General features: G+C 35.5%; 2 protein-coding genes across 4 annotated transcripts; one reads left to right on the top strand and one right to left on the bottom strand.

Moving 5' to 3' along the window:
- The first annotated feature begins 1701 nt into the window (after positions 1 to 1701).
- LOC134789906 (nuclear speckle splicing regulatory protein 1) lies at positions 1702 to 15747 on the top strand. 3 transcript variants are annotated; one of them, XM_063760591.1, is made up of 5 exons: positions 1702 to 1850; positions 2569 to 2716; positions 7771 to 7968; positions 8341 to 8506; positions 14978 to 15747. In XM_063760591.1, the coding sequence occupies exons 1-5, from the start codon at positions 1831 to 1833 to the stop codon at positions 15583 to 15585; spliced, it is 1140 nt and encodes a 379-aa protein (XP_063616661.1). In that variant the 5' UTR covers positions 1702 to 1830; the 3' UTR covers positions 15586 to 15747. The 3 variants fall into 3 exon arrangements, with proteins under 3 accessions (XP_063616661.1, XP_063616662.1, XP_063616659.1); XM_063760592.1 differs by lacking the exon at positions 1702 to 1850 and adding an exon at positions 2345 to 2362; XM_063760589.1 differs by lacking the exon at positions 1702 to 1850 and adding an exon at positions 2427 to 2482.
- LOC134789905 (negative elongation factor D) lies at positions 15582 to 21989 on the bottom strand. The gene is made up of 12 exons (XM_063760588.1): positions 21826 to 21989; positions 21514 to 21739; positions 21260 to 21369; positions 20831 to 20938; positions 20463 to 20612; positions 19818 to 19948; positions 19295 to 19482; positions 18609 to 18846; positions 17999 to 18209; positions 17238 to 17378; positions 16385 to 16514; positions 15582 to 15708 (listed from the first exon to the last, which is right to left on the bottom strand). The coding sequence occupies exons 1-12, from the start codon at positions 21883 to 21885 to the stop codon at positions 15677 to 15679; spliced, it is 1725 nt and encodes a 574-aa protein (XP_063616658.1). The 5' UTR covers positions 21886 to 21989; the 3' UTR covers positions 15582 to 15676.
- Between the last annotated feature and the right edge of the window lie 585 nt (positions 21990 to 22574).

Below are 22574 nucleotides of genomic sequence, written 5' to 3' on the forward strand. Positions count from 1 at the left end.
GTTCCAACATGCTTCAGTAGTGTGACCTTTCTTTTTGCAGCTCTTGCAGTACGGTTTCGAGTTCTTTTTCTTGAAATGGTACGCTTCGGAGCTCTCTGGTTGTTCACTGGCACTCCTGGCCTGATATTCTTCAAGAATTTTTACCTTCAGGTCGTCAGGATCGGGCAGGGAGTCTCTTGATTCAATTGCGATGCGAAAGTTTTCATATGTTGTTGGCAAACTGTAGAGTAACATTATGCTTAGCAATTCCGACGGTATTTTTATGTCCATGTCGGCTAGCTTGTCTTTGATGTCCATGAAATTATTTAAGTGATCACGGATATCTTCTTCTGTGGTCATCCGTTTTAGAACTAATTGTTTTAGCAAGGTTGCTTTCCTCGCAGGGCCGGTGCTTTGATAAATCGCTTTTAATTTGTCCCATACGGCTTTTGATGACGTGCAGGTCTTCACTTGTTTTAGTTCGGAAGGTGACAGCAAAAGAAAAATTTCAGCCCTTGCCTTCAAGTCTTCCTTGGTGAATGTTGACTTCGTCGTCTCATCCGCTTCTGGTAACAATACTTTCTCGCCACTGACGATGTCCCAATAATCGTTTTTTATCAGGACGGCTTGCGCTTGTAAGCACCATGTGTCATAATTTGACTTGTTCAATGTTTCAATATTTCTATAACTTGTCGATGCCATCTCGATTATTTCCAGGCGCGGCGTTTCAGGAACCACGCTCTGCTACCATTTGTGAGGGAATATGAGAGGGCAGCTGGAGAAATAGGGAAATCACGGAGCACAGGCACAATGTTATTTATTCGCATACAAAGAATGAATGATTGACAGCAATAACAGAAAGATATATTTGAATTGATGTCATTCGAGGATTGATACCTCTTTCGGCGGCGAGAGTCCCGTGGCCAGTACTCACAGGTTACAAACCTTATACCGTGCCGTTAGGCCCCATTCGCACGACAGCTTAAAAAGCGTTGCGTTAAAACCCGACGTTGGCGCTTTTTTACCGTTTCCAATATTTGTGTTCATATGAACGCTTAAAAATCACTTGTGAGTCGTACTGCCACGTACGCATCTCAGAAAAGCCATACTTTTTTGCTATTACTACTAATATAGCTTGAATATTTCAGGAATTTGTAAGCATAAGTTGACATTTTTAAGGTGAAACTAATAATAATCTTGACGATTGACACCAAAAATTGACACTTGACAGCCAACTGACAGCAGCGCCGGCGCTTTTTCAACGCTTGTGAGAACAGATACACGGATTTCCGTATGGTCTATTCAGTTTGACGCCAACGCTCAACGCCGAAAATCGAACAGTGCTCGATAAAAAAGCGCCGCGCTTAAAAACCGCCTTCGTGTGAATACATACATGGTTATCCATTTGTGTCATTCAAACGCTTTTTTAACGCGCGTTGAAAAAGCTGCCGTGCGAACGGGGCCTTAGTGTTTAATATTGATTAGATCGACGAGCTTACGATACACGAGACGAGAGTGTGAAGCCCCCTCCTCACTCGTGCGCGAATAGCGGCTTCGCCCGCGATTCACGCGCATAGTCTGGAGGGGGCTTAATCATTAGCTCGACGTGCTTACGCGCTCGAGGCGAGCCACGAGCCGAGACGCGAGCCGTGCCACGAGCCGCGAATGTAAACTGCCTATAAGATTCATTCAAGACGACACTGACAGCAAGCTCGAGTTCGGTCCGAGTCAGCAACACGACACGCACAACAATCAATTCATTGATGAAACTCATTATAGTACCACTAAAATTACCTAGAATCAGAAGATATTACCATAAGTTCAGCATAATTATTTTGTGTCCGTAACGTTATGTCTAGCGGTAGTAAAAAGTAAGTTATTCTGGCATATTGTTTTACGGTTTCATGGTAATCATATCGTTTATTGCAACCATGGTATTAAAATACCACTAAAATACGAATACCAATGCAATAGGGAATATTAGGCGAAGCTCTGCGTAGATGGCACCTTTGTGGCACATACAGTAAACAAACCACATTGACACATGGCCTACCGCGAAACAAGAAAATCGAAATTTCGTTATCTAACCTCTCTATCACTCTTGCATATTCGAGCGATAAAGAGGCAGATAACTAAATTTCGATTTTCGCGTTTACCGGTAGGCCCTTGTTAACAAACCGCCTTGATGCATCAATGTCATATTTTATTGTCTGTGAAAACTTGTCAAAAAACAGTTTAAGGCACAGTATGTATAAGTTAGTCTATGAATTTACTGAGTCGGTAGTGCTGCACTCTGGCGGCAGAACATTGCAGTAATATCCCCTATTGAATTGTAATAAATAATGCTTACTTGCTAATAAAATAACAAGCGTACTGCCTGCATGTAAGCGAACACCGCAACACAACCTACATATAGAGTATCCTTTGGAGCTCTAGTGATTTTACTATTTTTACTCACCATTATGAACTCAACAGTACATAGCTTCAAAGTAGTAGTGTTATTGTCTGTAATCTTTTGCAAGTAATCTTAATTGGTGTGTATTATTTTTCGTAAGTAGTAATTTATATTGATATAATTATTATTCACAGGTATGGACTTATTTTACCAGACAAAGCTAAGTCAAATAAACCTATATTTGAAGCATCGAGGAATGTGTTCGGCAATGATTCTGAATCTGATGATGACTCTATCAACAAGCCAGTATTATTGAGACCAAGTGACAACATTAATCGTCAGGTATGTTGCATTCTTATAAAGGTTTATTTTTTAGATCACAATATGGTTGCTAAAAATTTAATTAGCAATATACCTTTCTCATTTCAAATTCAATTCCTTTGATTCAAATCCTAATTTTATGACTTTCACTTAGGTCTAAACCTCAAACCTACAGGGCCTTAAGTTTGTTCCAAGCATTTGATTGCTCTTTATGTTGTAACCTGCAGAAAGCTTCCTTTCCTTAGAATTACAGGAGAAAACACCTTTTTTGCCACTTTTGTGTTATTTCTACTTAGAATCACAAGCTCTTTAGATCCTAATGGGATAAAAAAATGTCCCAGAGTTTTTTCCTATTGTGTTATTTCCCCATATACTTTTTTATAGCGGTAACAAAAAGGAAAGTATGAAAAATGTATGGAAGTTTTAGGATACTTTTTTTCTCCTATAAGGATGAAATGGGTTCGCGATCCTGACTAGAAATAACACAAAAGGTCACAATAAATAAAATGGCAAAAAATAAAAGAGACACTCACATTATGTTTAATAAAGGATTTAATCAAGGACCGGAAAACCCCTCTTTACGCTTAATCCTAACCCAATCGATTCGGTTACCGTATCATTCGGTAACCCTATCATGCTGTTACCTGATTGTAATGGTAAGCTTATTGAAACGGTAACCCTAACCTTTAACCGAGTTAATCTCAAAACCCCATCGCGATAGGGTTTTTGTTAGGGGTTTTTAACAGGTTTTTATTCAGTTATGGTAACCTTTATTATCGGTTGCTTATAGGTTTGCTACATCCGTATTTAGTGATGTGCCGTCAGTAAAATACAAAAAAAAATAGTTAATTTATTAATTGTTAACTTTGTTAATTTTCTTAATTTAGTTTTTTTTTTACTTTTTTATTTATTTACTATAATTCATTTATTTTATTAATATTATTTATTTTATTAATGTTATTTATTTTATCAATAATATTCATTTTATTAATGTAGTTTATTTGATTAATAATATTCATTTTATTAATGTTATTTATTTTGTTTATTTTGTTTATTTTGTTTATTTTGTTTATTTTGTTTATTTTGTTTATTTTGTTTATTTTGTTTATTTTGTTTATTTTGTTTATTTTGTTTATTTTGTTTATTTTGTTTATTTTGTTTATTTTGTTTATTTTGTTTATTTTGTTTATTTTGTTTATTTTGTTTATTTTGTTTATTTTGTTTATTTTGTTTATTTTGTTTATTTTGTTTATTTTGTTTATTTTGTTTATTTTGTTTATTTTGTTTATTTTGTTTATTTTGTTTATTTTGTTTATTTTGTTTATTTTGTTTATTTTGTTTATTTTGTTTATTTTGTTTATTTTGTTTATTTTGTTTATTTTGTTTATTTTGTTTATTTTGTTTATTTTGTTTATTTTGTTTATTTTGTTTATTTTGTTTATTTTGTTTATTTTGTTTATTTTGTTTATTTTGTTTATTTTGTTAATTTTGTTAATTTTGTTAATTTTGTTCATTTTGTTCATTTTGTTCATTTTGTTCATTTTGTTCATTTTGTTCATTTTGTTCATTTTGTTCATTTTGTTCATTTTGTTCATTTTGTTCATTTTGTTCATTTTGTTCATTTTGTTCATTTTGTTCATTTTGTTCATTTTGTTCATTTTGTTCATTTTGTTCATTTTGTTCATTTTGTTCATTTTGTTCATTTTGTTCATTTTGTTCATTTTGTTTATTTTGTTAATTTGTTTATTTTGTTTATTTTATTTAAGTACTTTTTTAATTTTTTTTATATATTTTTTTTATTTAATTTATTTATTATATTCTGTTTTTAGTATTTGTTGTAACAGCAGCAACAGAAATACATAATCTAGCCTGGTGACAGACAGACGGACAGCGGAGTCTAAAAAAATACTACATACATTACTACCTACTACTACCTATTTCCTTTTACTCTTTCGGGTTTAAAAAAAATCCCGTGAATTGTAGAAGAAAGTTTTGTTGGAATGTAGAAAGCATACTAAGTTGGGCTAAAATTTACTTGAATACGAAGAAGAATAAACACAGTAATTTTATTCTTAATCCAATAGATTTGAATTAGAATAATTCTTGCACTCGTTATTTTAGAATAAAATGAAAGTTAATAAATCATGTCACTTTTATTTAAATGAAAAATAAAAAACGGAATATTTATTCCTAATGTAGGATTATTCTAAATAACGTCTTATTAAATTAGAATGTTATACTCAATTAATTTAACTTTTGTAGTACAATGTATAAAGTTAGTAAAATGAATTTCACCCCTCTTTTCAACGGTCGGATTGATTTGAATTTTTTTTAGCGTAAAAGATTATATTGTGATAGATATGTACATTTTTTTGGAGCCTTCGAAACGGCGATGATAATTTGATAATGAAACTACATATAAAGTAAACTGCGAAATTATAATTATGATGGTTCAATGTATATTCCTTTGCCAATTAAGTATGTATTTTGTGTATTATTCTTATCAGCCTTGAGGTCTTTACGTATGCTATCTCTTTCACACCTACGGAAAGTGAATGAGATAGCAAATTACAACAGGTAAGAAAATAGTCCTACGCTTATCACTAGATTTGCAGAATGTCGCAGATCGCAGCATGAATTGTATTGTATTATTTGCTGTGTTTCCACTTGAGACCGTCATTTATTACTCATTGGCAATAACAATAAGATTAAGTCGTGGCGTGGTGAATTTTTTGTCAGCATTTGCTAAACACGTGCGGTAGGCGGTGTGTCAAACGATATTAATACCTATTCATTTCCGTCTAATAATGAGTACAAATTTTAAATATCAGCTGAACTTTTAAAAACACAATGAGTCTCGGTAGTAACTCGGACACTGAAACTACATACTAAACATAATTCGAAAACAAAAAATCATGAATACTTTCCCCATTTGTTCCTGCCCAACGTGACCGCCGCGATACATGAGGTGGGGACATATGGGAATGATTTAAATGAAGTGCCTATTCCCATCTGTGCCCGGCGGAGAGAAATAGGAATACACCATATCGAGCTATTCCTTATCATACCTTTAAAAACATATTTTTTAGGGTTCCGTACCCAAAGGGTAAAAACGGGATCCTATTACTAAGACTCGGCTGTCCGTCTGCCTGTCACTAAGCTGTATCTCATGAAGCGTGATAGCTAGGCAGTTGACATTTTCACAGATTATGTATTGCTGTTGCCCCTATTACAACAAATACTAAAAACAGAATATTATAAATATATAAGTTGAGCTCCCATACAACAAACATGATTTATTTGCTGTTTTTTGCGTAATAGTACAGAACCCTTCCTGCGCGAGCCCGACTCTCACTTGGCCGGTATTTTATTTTTTTAGATTAAATTAGGCACATTGAGCCATTGAAGTGTTTCGCTATCCACCATCCGAGCAGATCAGCTGAATTGTACCTGATGATTTAGTTATCAGATTAAAAGCAATACGGGTATCGACCAATACAAAGACTATGCGGCAGTAAATTAAATTCTTAAGATTTTATTGAATAAAATTAGGTATAAATTAGACAACTATTATTATTTACTTCTATCTATACGGCACCCAGACTACATTTTAATCCAGGAATATTATTAAGAATATAAAATCATGATTACATTTACTTGATTAAGAATGAGATTATTCTTATTAATTTTTTTATTTGAATAATTTTGACGGGAATAAATCAACATGATTTTATTCTTAGGAATTTTTATTCAAATAATGATTTTATTCTTGAATGCCCAACACTGCTTACTAAGTATGTATCTATTTAATTTAATCAAAATTATTTCACCTTTCCAATGTTACAGATACTTAATAAATATAATGAATTCTGGTATTAATGAAAGATTTGAAGTACTAAAATAAGGTTGTCACTGCTATAGATAATATATATATTTTCTGCTCGCTGCATTAAGCAAAACAAGGTAAATTACGACTTTTAGCTGACACAACTTACCGCATCTGAAAACGTTTAAAAGTAATTGCTTATTATAAAATAAGCTCATAATAACTAGGTATTATGTCAGTTGTCAACAATGGTTAAATATCTACCTCACTACCACAATCCGCTAACGCATGTATCTTTATCACAACGTGATTTTTTTAATCACTCTATCTAAAGATAAACTATAACTACCAGTAAAATTACTAGTTAGGTTAAATTTTTTCCTTAAATCAGTCTTTAATCTGTAGGTATATACCAAGTTTGAACCCGAAAATAGAAAAATAATATCTAAGTAGCATTAAAAATATAACTAAACAATAACAGATATTGCTAGGATAGGATGGTGTTTACTTGCAGGAAGCCCTTTTCTAAAAATTCCAAACTAGAATTGCTCCGAAATGAACAAAAACAATAGGAACACACAGGTATAAAAGTATAAAGATAAACAAAGGAATGGCCGCGCTGCGGCTGTCGCTCCAAAATAATACTGTAATCGCCCAATAATGTTTTCAATTTTAGCTTAAGGAGTCAAAGTACAATATTGTTTGAATTGACAATAAGCGAAGTTACCGACAAAGAAACATGTTTGTGCTGGAGACTTAATAGACCGCCCATGCCAACCACGGTTATTCAATAATAAGTTCAATTTAAGTGTGCGTAAAGATTACAATCGTTTGAACTGGTTCAAAACCTTATTATGAGGTAACTGAATCGACTGGGTTTTTATTTCGGTTACCGGTAACCGAGGTTAACTCGATCTGATACGGTTACCGAATCAAAGTGTTACCTTATCAGACGGTTACCGTTATGGTAGGGGTTTTTATAACCACTTCTAAAATAACCCTATGAAAAACCCCGGTTAAGGTAACCGGTTCCGGTCTCTGGATTTAATACAGAGCATAAGTAGAATGATTCTAGTGAGGGAAAAAATGCAAAACTTATTGACCCTCTTAAGTTTAGTAATATGGATCCACATAATAGTTTATCTCTGGGGATATTATTTTATGAAACATACTGATATTATTTCAATAAATTCCTGTTTAGTCAAAGCATTTGAGGATAAACATAAACGCTATTACAATTATTTTTCAGGCAAAGATTACCCAAAGTAAGGCTATAGAAGAGGATCCTACAATATATCAGTATGATGAAATATATGATTCAATGACCATCAAGAAGGAAGAAAAGAAACAGAAAGTGAAGGAACTTAAACAACCAAAGTATATTGAAAACCTGTTAAAAACTGCTCATAAAAGGAAATTGGAAAATGAACGCAGGGTTGAAAGACAGGTATTTTTATATCCATTCAATAAAGAAAGTAGTAGGTTTTATTGGATTTCTTTTAACCCAACTTAAATAATTCTGTGCTTAACTTGGACACTTCCTGTAACAATTCCTACAAATAATAGAATTTTTAAAGGTATAAAAACATTTCATCATATAATTTCCGCTATGTGATCTGTAAAATTTTCAGAAAAGAAAACATTATAATATAGTGATTTCAGGGTTTTCAAAAATGATCACATGTCGGAATTGACAAGCGCAGCGACAATATCTTGTCAGTACAAATAGTACAATGTCGAGTTATGCAATTTATATAAATTGGTAGCCCTAACTATGAACCAATTTAAACAAACATTAATTGAATTTTATGTTACTCAGATTCAAAAAGAAAGAGAAAAAGAAGGTGACGAGTTTAAGGACAAGGAAGTGTTTGTGACTTCAGCATATAAAAAGAAATTGGAAGATTTGCGTTTAGAGGAGGAGAAAGAAAAACGTGAAGAATATTTAGAAAAAATCGGTGATGTTACTAAGCAGAGAGATTTAGGTAAGAAACTAAAACTTTTTATATTATACTATTATCCAGAATTAGCTTACAGCCGCGGTCGGCAACTTTTTAGTAGCCAAGGGCCACATAGTAATTAACGAAGTTGACGCGGGCCGCACTTTGTTAATATTTATGACTTTATCAGACATTGTCGTTTGACAATATTACATACAAAATAGCCAGGGAGGCTCGCGGGCCGCAAGTGAGAGGTTCGTGGGCCGCTGGTTGCCGACCGCTGGCTTACAGCATCAGCAGTTTATTTTTATTTTTTTGTATAAAGGGAAGACGCCAAAACCCATCATCGTCAAGTTACAAGCTCGATATAAGAAAGACGATTTCATTTCATCATTACGTAAATTAAAGAACTTGAAGGCATCCGATCTGGGATTTCCCGATAACGATAATCGAATATATATAAACGACCATTTATCTGCATATAATAAATATTTGCTTAAAGAGGCTAAACAAAGGAAAAATCAAAAGGAATATAAGTGGTGTTGGGTTCAAAACTGCACTGTTATGGTCCGTAAGACTGATAACTCGCCTATTTTGTACATAACTTCCGAAGACGCTTTAAACAAAATAACATAAGTGTGTACAACACAAATAACCGTCTTTTCTTGTTCATAGTTATTATTATACGAGTAAGACTCTTTCATTGCAGAAACAATATATTATGCTTCTTAATTATTATTATATTTAGGACCTGCTCGAATATGCTCAAAAATATATGTATTGGAATAGTGATGTATCCTAATTTTGCTACAATTAAATTAAATCTTAATAAGGAAATCAAGACAATTCTCATACATATACAATTTACTATTATAATACAAATTATTAAACACATGAATTATCTAGTACATTTAATAATTAATGTTAGTTAGCTGTTATTACCAGAACGCTCGTGGGCTCCGTACTAAAACCAGAGAGTTTTTATCTAATGTGTTGAATTCAAACTATGATTTTATATGTATCACGGAAACATGGTTGTTACCTGGCATTTTTAATTCAGAACTTTTCGATTCACGATACAACGTATACAGAACCGATCGAGATTACGAAAGAATGGGGGTAACGAGAGGAGGCGGCACGCTGATCGCAGTGCGCCGCGAGTTACGCGCGGAACACGGAGCGCGGCCTGTCGTCGCCCTACCGGACGCAGACATAACTTATATTGATGTTCCCCACACTCAAGGTCCTTCGACGAAAAAACTTAGACTGTTTACATGTTATTTTCCCCAAGGAAAAGATCAAATAAACTCTCAGTTATTATTTTTTGAATTTTTATCTAATTTAAATACGGATTTTCCCGATGACGATTTTTTTGTCATAGGTGACTTTAATATTGGAGATGCAGTTTGGGTCCGTATTGACCAGCGTTCACAAGCCCTTAAATTAAGTAACTCTAACATCAACTGTCTCACTACTCAATTAGCGGCATTTTTGAACTTCTGTAACTGGCAACAGTATAATAATATACCTAATAAAAATGGTAGGCAGTTGGATTTAGTGCGTTGTAACCGTGACTGTGAAGTCAAAATAGATAGAATAGAGAGAGTAGACCCATTAGTACCGATTGACACTCATCACCCAGTCTTTTGCATAACGACTGATATAGGTTCGATAGAGCGTCATTTAAAACCTGCATTACGTACTGTTCGCCGTTATTATGCAGCAGATTACGATATAATAAATACAAAATTAAACCAAATAAACTGGGAATTGCATTTAGACGTTAATAACATTGAAAATGCCGTAGATTGTTTTTATTCCATAGTTAATAAGATTATAGACGACTTCGTTCCGACAAAAACTCTATCTAATAATAATTGTACGTGTTGGATCTATATCCCCACCAGTGGCGTAGCTAGCATGGGTGGCACCCGGGGCGGAAATTGTGGGTGTCACCCCAAAATTCAATCAAAATTGTAAAATATGTTTAATATTTTACAATTATAAAATTACGTTTAATATTCCATAGCTCACAATTTACTCCATCGCTTTCATTTTAGATTCCATGAACTCTCAATAGTCCACACCCTGGCGGGTGTTGCCTCTGCGCGCGTTCTATGACACGGGCAAGGACAGCATCCGCTCGGTGTAACCCACATTTCATAAGTGTCATAAGGGCATCTACATGTTGGCTTGGGCTCCGCGCACGCCTCCCAAAGGTCCGAGTCATCATTGTCCCGTGAAAGATATACCTACAAATAATTTACGTAAAAAAAAAAACTTTTTTTGCCAAGTGCGCGATTTGAAAGAGATTCTGTAAAATCCCATTTCACAATGAATTTCAAATAGTCCAGAGTCACCCAATTAGAAACAGTGACATAGCTTCTCAATTACAGAAATAATCACATAATAAAAAAAAACCTTTCTGAATAAAAAAACCTACGAGGCGCCAACATATTATTGTTACATACCAGGAACCCAGAGAGATTTTAACCATGCATTTCTGAGGCCAAAATAAGGAAAATATACTAAAAGAGTTTACGTCAATTTCGCCAAAATAAAATTGTTTTTCGATTTTTTGTACATAAAATGTAAATGTATGTAAATTTGTAAAACTGTCACCCAAAAATAATTTTCACTTTTTTTTGTCAATTACAGAAATAATCACATAATTAAAAAAAAAACTTTCCAAACTTGCGAAACTTTCCACATGAGAATTTCTTGGTAACTACTGAGAATGTTCTCGAGAACGAGAATTTATTTATTTATCGTAGTTTATACCATGAATATTCACGATAGTTTAGGTGTAGTATCCTTACCCCCAGAAAATTCCGACTTTTGGTCTACCGCTTCCGGTCAGAAAAATGTATGACGGCCCGGCCAAACGGTCAGACCTAGGTGGGGGGTGATCGACCAAATGTCATAGAGGGATCCTGGCAGTTTTTGACGCCGCCATGTTTTTTCAATATGGCCGACTTTTTTTTTAATTTTTTCAAGTTTGTCCTAGCGCGCTGATATTTTGGTCACGGAATCTCGGGGTCCCCTAAATACCTATGAAATTTTTTTTTTTAATAAATGCTACAATTGCGGGAAAACTGGCCACTTTTATTTTGTATGGCAACTTTTAAACGGTGCGTGATAGGTGCTAGGTCAGACCTAGGTGGGGGGTGCTCGACCAAATGTCATAGAGGGCCCCGAGACAAAACAAACTGCATTAAAAAAAAAACAAAATGGCCAACTTTTTTTTTTTAATTTTTTCAAGTTGGTCCGAGCGCGCTGAGATTTAGCATGGCGGGAGATAGAGGCCTCTAGATTCCTATGACAAACGTTTTTTTTTGGAAAAAATCCAAGATGGCGGAACAATAATTTCCATGTTGCAGGAATGTTCTGAGAACATTCCCGAGAACGTTTCCGCTTTTTGGGAATGTTCTGCAATTTGTACATTGCTATGCTGGTGGTACTGGACTATGAAACTAGGCGAATTCCAAAACAGTTTATAGGACATTTTAGTCTTTAAATATGATCAGGAATATTCTGCCAAAATCTCTCGGGTTCCTCATGGTTGTATATTATTTCCTTAATGGCGGTTATGCAATCTGCCACAGTTTTAACGAATTTTTATAGATGGCACTACTGATGTTCACGGTCGGGTGTCACCCCCCAAATGGGTGACACCCGGGGCGGGCCGCCCCCGCCGCCCCCCCCTAGCTACGCCACTGATCCCCACGCAAGCCTATCAAAAGACCGGGATTTATAGGCCCGTGATATCTAAGGAGATTGTAAATATCCAATATGGTTTTCTCGTTCCCTTATTACTTTAATAAAGAATAAAAATAGAATTCATAAAAAATGGAAAATTTATAAAAGAATATCTGACTATAATGCTTTCTCCAGTTTACGATACAAAATTAAGGCCATGGAACAGTCGTGTTATAAGTTATTTTTATCTAGAGCTGAAAATAATATCAGATTTAATTCCAAACATTTTTGGTCATTCATAAAGTCCAAAACTGATAGAAACGATACCGGTCTTCCTGACACTTTATTTTTAGATAATAGGTCAGCAAATGATGGTCACTCTACAGCTAATTTATTTACTTAATGACTTTTTTCTATCTGTTTTTGAACCCATTGTAAATACGTCGAGCTCACTTGATTCCATAGAAAATAATCTGCCAGTAAGCGTTATCAACACCGTTGAAATCACTGTGCCATTGGTCGAGAAGCATCTGAAGATGTTAAACGAGTCAAAGGGTAGTGGGCCCGATGCTATTCATCCAGTATTTCTCAAGCGTTGTAGTAGCTCTTTAGCGTTACCGATAACACTATTGTTTAATGGTTCTCTGAAATCAGGAGTGTTACCCAAGATCTGGAAAAAATCAATTGTAGTCCCTATTTTTAAAAAGGGTGATAAACGAGACATTAAAAACTATCGTGGCATATCAAAACTATCAGTTATACCTAAACTATTTGAAAAGATTATTTATGATACTCTATACCCAACAGTTAGACCTTTACTGATAACCCAACAGCATGGTTTTATCAACAAACGATCCACAGAAACAAATTTGTGTGAATTCCTGGATTACATTTTAACTGCCATGGATGGGGGCTACCAAGTCGACGCCATTTATACAGATTACTCTAAGGCTTTTGACAAAATCTCCCATTCCATATTACTTAAAAAGTTGGAACACTTCGGCATTCATGGCGATCTACTCAGATGGCTCACATCTTATTTGCGAGATAGGACACAAGCTGTAACTGTTAAAGGCTTTACATCCAGTTTCATCCCTATTACGTCGGGCGTCCCGCAGGGGTCCCATTTGGGACCTTTATTGTTTAACATTTATATTAATGATGTTATACACTGTTTTTCACATTCAAATGTATTACTATATGCGGATGATACTAAGATTTTTACAGTTATTAAATCTGAAGATGACTGTTTCAAGTTACAGGAAGATTTAAACAGACTAAATATATATTGTACAAATAATAAACTCTTCCTGAATATTGATAAATGTTCCATAATTACTTTTTCGCGGAAATATCAGCCCATACATTTCAAGTATAAGATAGGTACGCAAATACTAAATAGAGTTAACGAGGTCAGGGACTTAGGAGTATATATCGATAGTGAGATACAACTGACGTCTCATGTTGATAAAATTACGTCTAAAGCCTATCGAATGCTCGGGTTCATCCTTCGACAGAGTAAAGATTTTAAAAATCCCAACACAATACTTCTCCTCTATAATGCATTTGTTAGATCGCATTTGGAATATGCATCTGCAGCATGGAGCCCCCTATACTCAGTACATATAAACTCAATAGAACGAATTCAAAAAAAGTTCCTTAATCGTCTTAAATATAAATTCAATTCCTTCGTCTATGATAATTTAGAAAGTCTTCAGATGCGTAGAGAAAAGAGGGATATCACGTTCTTATATAAGATTCTGAATAATATTGTTGACTCCCAATATTTTGTAAACAAATTGTCACTTAGATGTCCAACCTTTCGTACCAGGTCCACTTATTTGTTTTCCATTCCGTTTAGTCGTAAAAGATATGCAAACAATAAGTATTTAGTAAGAGCATGTAGTACTTATAATAAGAAATATTTACATATAGACATGTTTCACTTAAATCCCACTAAATTTGTATCTGCAATGAAAGTAACAAAAAAGAAAACAAATGATAATAATAATAAATAATTATCAAACAATGATCACTAACTTTTAATGCAGCAAATCTGTATAAAACGCTTCTTCCTCTTGAATGTTGTAATTAATTAACTTGTTCCATACATTTTGTCATTAATTGTAGTCTTGTCATTTGGTATTCATTGTAGTCCTTTGTCATTAATTGTATAATCTTTAGGTTTAGTTTGTAATTGCCTTGTTAATTTATATAAGTGCATGCTACTTCTCTCAGAGCAATAATTGTGTTACCCACAAGTGGAAACTGTTCTGGCAATTGTATTAACTTAATTATTTTAACTATATGTGTAATTATATGCTGTTTGTTTCCCTATGCAAATAAAAAAATAAATAAAAAAAAATAAAAAAAATAAAACTGGTTGAGAATATATGGATCTGCAGTGTAACCCCCTTATTCATAAACGTTTACTAAAGTTGACAAGCCGATAATAATCGTTTGTCCCTTTCCGACGTATCGGTATGATGGAAAGGGACAAACAATTATTATCGGCTTGTCAACTTTAGTAAACGTTTATGAATAAGTGGGTAAGTCTATAAATTATAACGTTCATACGACAACGCAGTAATTTCACGATATGGAAATGTCGCGAGTCCTTAAGAATAAAAAATCCAACTGTAATGGCTTCGCCACCGTTACGACGTCTACGTCGGTGCAAGTGAAGCCTTTACAAAAAAATCCCTCTTGGTTCCTCTGCTTACGAAATTTGCAGTGGCGTGAGAGGCATGGTTTTTGTGGCTGCTGGGCATTCCAAAATTGTGTGTATTATTGATTTTGTTGCCTTTCATATTGCAGGAGGATTTTATCGACACTTATATGAGCAGAAGTTGGGTTCAGACAAGGTATTAGATGAACCAGCGGAAACAAAGGACAGTCATGCAGATGAAACGTTTAAAAATAAACGTAAAGCTAAAAATGAAGATAATGAAGATGCAGCAAAGAAAAGGTCTTACAGGAAAAGAAAGTTATCTGCAGAAAATGATAGACATCTGTCTGAGGGAGAAATTGTGGATTCTGATGATGAAATTAATCGTGTAAATCTTGCTGATATAAGGTCGTCTAAAAAACTCAAACCGATTGAAGATAATATAGATGCAGACTCTGATTTTTCAATTGATTCTTCAAGTGAAGATGATGAGACAAACAAGACAAAAGCGAAAAAGACAAAGAAAAATGTGGAGAAAAATGAGAATGTCAAGAATGTTAATGTCAGAACTGATGCTCCTGAAGAGAGGACGCCGCCAAAACAAATAGAAGAAGTTAAAGAAACGTTAGTTGAGACAAAAGCAGAGGTCGCTCCAGCGCCCAAACCCAAAATAGACATTTGGAAGAAGAGAACTGTGGGTGAAGTGTTTGATCAAGCTTTGAAAAGGTACTATGAAAGAAAAGCTGCTAAAGGTTAATTTAAAGATCTTTACTATACTTATATTACTTATATCTACTAGGGTAGTAGAAAATTCATTTCCGGGATCATGTATTGAATCTTCATTTGTGTTACACCACCACGTAATGTGCTTTGCAGTGGACTGAAAATAAAAAAAATAACTACATAGATAACAATTCATCATTTTTGTTTTCATCTTATAAATAACCTATAGACAAAGGTGCCTCTTCGGACGTATTGATAATGTTTCATTGGACAGACCATTCAAGTCATGGTATGAAAATTCGGTATAGAAGTTTTATAGCACATAGCAAAGACATAAGCTCGAAAAAATCTGTTAAATGGAGTTTTAAGTATTAAACTGCCCATAGCTTACTATACTGCCCTGCTAAGCCAATTAGCGGTATACCAAATTAAAATTGAATGCAAGCCTATACCTTAATTTATTTATCTTAAAATTCAATTTTCAAAACTGCTTGTTTTTTACATAATACCTACCGCTATTGGGCTTATTGGGGCAGTATAGAGGGTACTTTGGGAGATGTTGTCCTTTGACAGGTAGTTTGAAAAGATGTAAAGCTTATCTGTTAATGTGGTGAAATAATAATAAAAAAACCAAATATTGCAGGAAGCTATATTTTAGCAGTTATTTTTTTTTATTAAAAATCTGTCATTTAAAGACTCGAAATTCTATTTGTCAATGGGACCGTTTTACTGCAGCACCACCTGCGTTTTGAGCTTTGCTTTTAAGTCTAATAAGTATAACGTAGTTTTTTAATGATTTATTCTTATGTCCACATATTTTTAAAGGAACTTACCTATAAACTCAGAAACTGGATCATTTTCTCCTTCCGCACGCATGGTACCCGTGATTTCTTCATTTTCAACCATTGGCAAAACCAGTTGAACGAACTCGGGGGTATACGGCGGCGCTATTGCATCTAAAACCTGCGCACAATAAATCAGTGTTAAATAATCGGAGAGTCTAAAGATAAATCTATCTATTAACAAGCGTGCGTGAACTGTGTGTAGGTACTAGGTACAGGAGCACTTTGGTGCACTTGAGCTTTGCACTTAAGCTTGAAGTCATGAAGTGACATTGATGCTAAGTTATTAATTCCGATTTTGGAAGGTGGCAACATAACTCTCAGGGCGTCCATTGAATGACGCGTCGTAAATTACGTTTACAGTACATATGGTCCTATTTTCCCGCACTAGTGCGTAAAAATAGCACTTTTCGTGCGATGTCAAAAGTTTAAAGGGCCATATGTACTGTAAAACGTTGTATGATACACGTGCGAATAGGGGCTATTCATAAATTACGTCATTTCAAATGGGGGGGTGTCTGGACTGGACTGGAATTTTCGATGATTTTAGGGGGGGGGGGGTGTCAAAAATCGATGACGTAATTTATGGACAGCCCCATAGGTAATTTCGCAACTCGTGTCGATTTAAAACACTCCCTTTGGGCCACTCGTTTCGAATTTCCTCTTTTCCGCACTTGTATCGTAAATAACTATTTTATGGTACCAAAAAGTTTAAATATAAAAACAGTAATTTTGATGTTGATAAATTTTAAGCACTCACAGTATAGAAGCGGTGTATTTTTAATGTATATATTGATGTCTTAAAGTGAAGCTGTGACAATGACAATACAGTAATGAGTCCTACCTCCGTGATGAAGTATCTTATCAAGGAGATGTCGGTGTCGCCCCTCTGCCAACACTGCTTGATGTAGCGCAGCACGGGCACCACGCAGCCGCGGCTCAACAGGTTCACCATACGATCCAGGAGCATCTTCTTCAGCTCCAGCTATAACAGTACAAAAATGCCGTTATTCATAGACGTCAGACACATCTAAAATGCCTTTGATAACCGGTTAATATCCTTATCTGTCCTTTTGAAATTAATGTTTGTAGAAAACAAATTTTACAGAGGGTGCTAAGTTTTTTTTTTTTTTAACTTCTAACAAACGAGGGGGACGGGGTGCCCTCCCCCCTCTCCACCATCTCCTCTGGCTAACCGGACAGAATAACGACAAGAAATGGTTGATCCACCCATGTTCACAAAGCTTTTAATTGACTGATTTTTGGGAAGGTTAGTCAATAATATATATATTTTTTAATTTATTTATCAAAGGCACATATACATAATCAATTTTAAAGTTACTCGCCAAACTACTTATAATGCAGTTTGTTGGCAAATAGAGTTAACCGATCCATGTCTCATTTTTTAAATAGATGGAATAATTATATATAGTTACTCAGAAAAATAATGGACGTCTCTTCTCGTAACGATAAAGATACTGTAGGTTTTCCGGTTAACGGCCACAACCGGTCCTGAAGTTTTGGTCTGTACCAAAATTATACCCCATCACCAACTTTCGGAGACCGGTAGAAGTATATTAAAACCTCTGTCAGTGTATGACTCACCTGTACTAAAATTTCCAATTCGTCTTGCGGAGATTCAAATAACTGGACGAGCAGCCTCAGCAGCCGGTGATGCAGCAGCTGGTGGCAGGAGGCGACCTCGTCCAGCAGCGCCAGGTGCACGGGGCAGTGCTCCGTGCACAGCTTGAAGTACGACGGCTCGGTCACGACACACTCCACCCATACCAGTACTCCCATGCCTACTACTGGAAATCTAGAGTAGAATGATAAAAAAAATATTATGTGTTATTAGAAAGTTTAATGCCATGACGTCCCCTTTATGGCTTTTGGCGCGAGTCACGCTCCAAAATAAGCTACTCGTATCGGAGGCACTCGCAAAACGTACATACTCATATATGGTGTGGACCTTTTCTTTGTATATGTACATATTAATCTACTTATTTCACTTATTTCTTATTTTAGCATATATGCCGATTCTTCGACATAGTAAAGTAATAGATAAGTGGGTATATAGTCTGGCAAGCCAACTTAATCAGTAGGAAAAAACGGCAAACGGAAGACGTGAAAGCCAATCTTCCATTTCCCTTTCCCTTCATTTGAATTTGGTTCCCTTTTCTACTGACGAATTGGTTAGCCAGACTACATTATTTACCTTATGCAGTGATAGAGGGTAGGTAGTTCAGCAACGAGCTCGCTGGAGCTGGCGGAGCTGCCGCACACGGCGTGCACCTTCTCGATGGCCTGCACCGTGGCCTTCAGCTCGTCCTTCACCGGCCGCCCCGCGAGCCCCTCGCACACGCTCGCGGCGTACGCCAGCAGGTACATGTACTTCGACTTGTGCTCCGGGTTCAGCTTGCTTCCTAGTTTGAATAACGCGTCCACCAGGAGTTCTGAAAAGGAAAAACTAAACTTATTTAGGCGATCTTCACATTTGATGCGGTAGGTCGATGAGGGTGACATTTTGTTTCAAACATTTCCTTCTGGCTCTATATTTAGATCAATGATACTTGTTAATTTTTTTTATGGAACATCGCGAAATGGGGTAAATCAAATTATGTAATGTACAAGATATGGAATCCAAACATGTTCCAGTCATCTGCGCAGCAGGAAGTAGTCATGGTGATCCTATATAAGAAATTAACTGCAATGCTCTTACCTCACTCGTTGAGGAAGGGTGCGTCGAGGTGACTAGTACATCACGGCGCGAGTTCATTGACTTTTTTTAAAACGAGGTGTAAGACGCGTTACCAATATTTAGAGAGATCTTTCTATTATCTAAATTATTTCCGTCGTACTTTTTGTATCCCTCGATCTCGTACGCGCGCTATAGACACGTACCCAGGAACTGCGGGATCCGCAGCAGGTGCACGGGCGGCGGGTCGGGCTGCGTGTAGACGCGGAACAGCACGGAGATGTCGGCGGGGTTGAGCGCGCCGCGGGACAGCATGGCGGCCAGCGCCGTGCGCGCGCCGCGCCAGCTGTCGCCCGTCGTCAGCGCCAGCGTGATGGGCGTCACGTCGTGCCCGCTGCACATGTTATACACGTCTCATGTTAATATTATGCAGGGAACCCTTGGTATGTGGTAGCCGCAGTATACTGAGTACAGTCAGCATCAGATCGTGACGGCCAAGTAGCCAAATATACTGGAAAATATACTTATTTCTATGGCAACCAAGATGTCACTATATATTTCAAGCACATTTTGATTTGCATAGGTCGCATTTCTTAGCCAATTCTCACGAAATTCTCTGAGCAGGTTCTTATTTACTTAAATAGATTTTTTTATCAATTCAAATTTTGACATTTTAAAAATTGGTTCACGAGATCTGACTCATAGACCCACCATGTTGTCATAATTTACCTTTGTTGTGCACATCGTGTGATTTCTTGACTAAGCCGTTTCATAATAGCACCGCCACGAGGTTCCTGGGACAGTATGTGCACGATAACCTGGCTGTACACGTATGTGTGGGCGCCGTGGCAAACCATTTTCTGAGAAAATCACATTTTGCAGTTAATATCAATAGTAGCAGTTAGCACAACGAGCGACAAGTATGTTATAGTATATAGTAAGCAAACGAATTATGGCACTAGACAAAAGCGGCAAATTTGATAAATCGTGACTACTTTGAAAAAAACTCGTATCTTGTTCTGCCAATCAAAAGAAAAATGTGGTAACTATGTTTGGAATGCATCTAGAGTTACTGCGTTTTAACTTTGAGTAGCAGTGCAAGATACGAGATTTTTTTTAAAGTAGTGACAATATGTAATAAATCTTTTTGAAAAGCTTATTAGAATTTTCTAATAAGCTCCATTCGGTAGAGGCTTTTGTATGTAGCCATACTTTTGGCTTTAGTCACTGGTGGACACCGTATGTGGTGTGGTGTTACCTTTTATAGAAATGTAGCTTAATTTGTAATATGTAGTTTGGTTGCATAGTGAAAACTTTTAGTGCTATGGTGTCAGTGGTTAACATGTCAACAAATTGAATCAATTAGTTACTTACTGCACATTCATTCACACTGTTTTGCCAATCATCAGAACTCTGAAGAAAGCCAACTATGGCAGACTTGAGCACCCGAGAGAATACTTCTATCTGTTGGGCTGCTGTAGATATGCTAGTGATTTCACCTTGAAAGCCAGCATCAGAAATTAACTGGGAACAAATAATAAAGTGGAAATCTGTTACTATATTCATCCAATCTTAAAGGTTATCAAATCAAAATGGAATGTATCTGTGAAGAAATTGAAAAGTGTATGTGAAGTTCCCAAATTGCTTTGGGCCAATATGAGGACTTTAACCCAATCCCTCTTGTGCAATAGTTATAGGATAGATTACATTTATTGATATCATGTATATTTGTTGATATTCACCTTAATTGTGAAGTTAAGCATAAGACAATCAGGGTATTCCTCTGCTAACCTATATATCAATGATCTCCATGTAGGGTGTTCTATCATCTCAGTCAGCCAAGCAGGAGTCTGTAAGTTAAGCAAAAATTATGCAATAAAATGTAAATACAATGTTAGATCTGCTATACTTTGTTTGTTTTAATTTTTCCACAGAAGCTCTCTTTTAGGCATTTTACTTTGTATTTTTTTAGCATAATGAGTATCATACTTGTTGAGATTATTTCAATATTATTCTCAATAAAGTGCCTTATAAAATCCTCATATAAATCAATTGACTAAATTGGCCTTATTAATAACATGCTTTCTTTATTTATAATAAGATAAAATGGAGTATATTAAAACAATATTAGTGAGTTTTTACATTTAAGTTAATTTATATAAAGTACCAACCTCACCCTCCTCTGTGAATATAGTATCTGCCTTCTTTGGATCAAAAGTTTTAAGAATCATATCTTTTAAGTGGTTTTCAACCATTGCTTGGACTTCAGTTACCTTAACACCTATACAGACACAGATAAATAATTGTAAGCCATTTTTGTTCTATAGATTTTGTTATAAATGAAAAAAGAAAATATTGATCACAAGGTTGTGCCTTTCAACTATATATGGATAAATACATCCAAGTATAACTTAAAAAGATGTACCTCCAAGTATAAGCCACTCTGCTAACAGATTTGCCATTTGGGCAACGGCATTATAGTTGATTGATAACTGTTCAATCACTTGCTCTGGGTTCCCGCCAGCTTGGAAGTATCGTTTCAATTGTCCAAAAATACCCGGTTCCATAATATAATCAGGAGTTTTAAATTTCTCAAGGCATTCTTGTAACACTTCTTCTGGATTTTCAATAACATCTTCCCCGCCGTCTTCCTGTAAATACCGCAATATACAAATATGAAAAAGGACGCAAAAATAGTGATAGGTAACTACAACATTACAAGTGGCTAAAAACTTACCTCAAAATGGTTATGATTGGATCCCTCCCACACTCGCTCTTCTTCAAACTGACTTGGCATAATGTCAATTTACAAGGTAGATGAAAAACTTTAAATGAAAAATAGGAAATTATATAAATAAACAAAGCAATACAATAAATTCGGAAGGCGCTTTTGACAGTTTTAACAAACTTAGAGAATTTCATAGAATTTGACAGGAAGAGTGATGAGTGGAGTGACATTGACTTTTTTTTTTTATGGCATCGCGCTCCTGGCGCATTCAGCCAGACGAGTAAAGCAGGGAAACGGAATTAAAGGATTACATTATAACGGGTAAGACGGAATTTTGGAAAAGGATCAGGAAAAGGTAAATTATAGGCAGTTAGAGTTTAATGTTATGACGTGAAATAAATGAATACAATGATTTAAATATATATGGAGAAGAATCATTAATATACAGGAGTGTTGTAATCATTGTAATAGATGTGGGAAACGGAACTTTAAAATCTGACAGCTGTCTTAATAGTATAGAACGATCATAGAACGTAGTGATTATATGTGACGTTCCACGGGAAAAGGTACCTTGTGAGGGTTTCTAGTTTCGGAGATATTAAATGTTTTGTAAAGAGGTGAAAAAATGCTACATTTTTTTTAATTGTGTTATCTGAAACCTCAATGCGTAACGTTTGTTTACCTGTTTTTATTTTTGTTATAAGTTAGTTATAAGCCTAGTAATGTCGTCTCAGAGTTTAGTAGAAAAGGTACCTTAT

Source organism: Cydia splendana, chromosome 4 (genome assembly GCF_910591565.1).
Source record: "Cydia splendana chromosome 4, ilCydSple1.2, whole genome shotgun sequence".
NCBI classification, from domain to species: domain Eukaryota; kingdom Metazoa; phylum Arthropoda; class Insecta; order Lepidoptera; family Tortricidae; genus Cydia; species Cydia splendana.

Bases quoted from the DNA above. Each gene is read 5' to 3' on its own strand.
- LOC134789906 (XM_063760589.1), top strand. From the start codon at position 2,442: ATGAACTCAACAGTACATAGCTTCAAAGTAGTAGTGTTATT. The intron at 2,483-2,568 runs GTCTGTAATCTT...TATTATTCACAG, and splicing joins TTCAAAGTAGTAGTGTTATT to GTATGGACTTATTTTACCAG. The intron at 7,969-8,340 runs GTATTTTTATAT...TATGTTACTCAG, and splicing joins AACGCAGGGTTGAAAGACAG to ATTCAAAAAGAAAGAGAAAA.
- LOC134789905 (XM_063760588.1), bottom strand. From the start codon at position 21,885: ATGCCAAGTCAGTTTGAAGAAGAGCGAGTGTGGGAGGGATCCAATCAT. The intron at 21,370-21,513 runs GTACATCTTTTT...GTGTCTGTATAG, and splicing joins AGAGTGGCTTATACTTGGAG to GTGTTAAGGTAACTGAAGTC. The intron at 18,210-18,608 runs GTAAATAATGTA...ATTCTACTCTAG, and splicing joins ACCCTCTATCACTGCATAAG to ATTTCCAGTAGTAGGCATGG.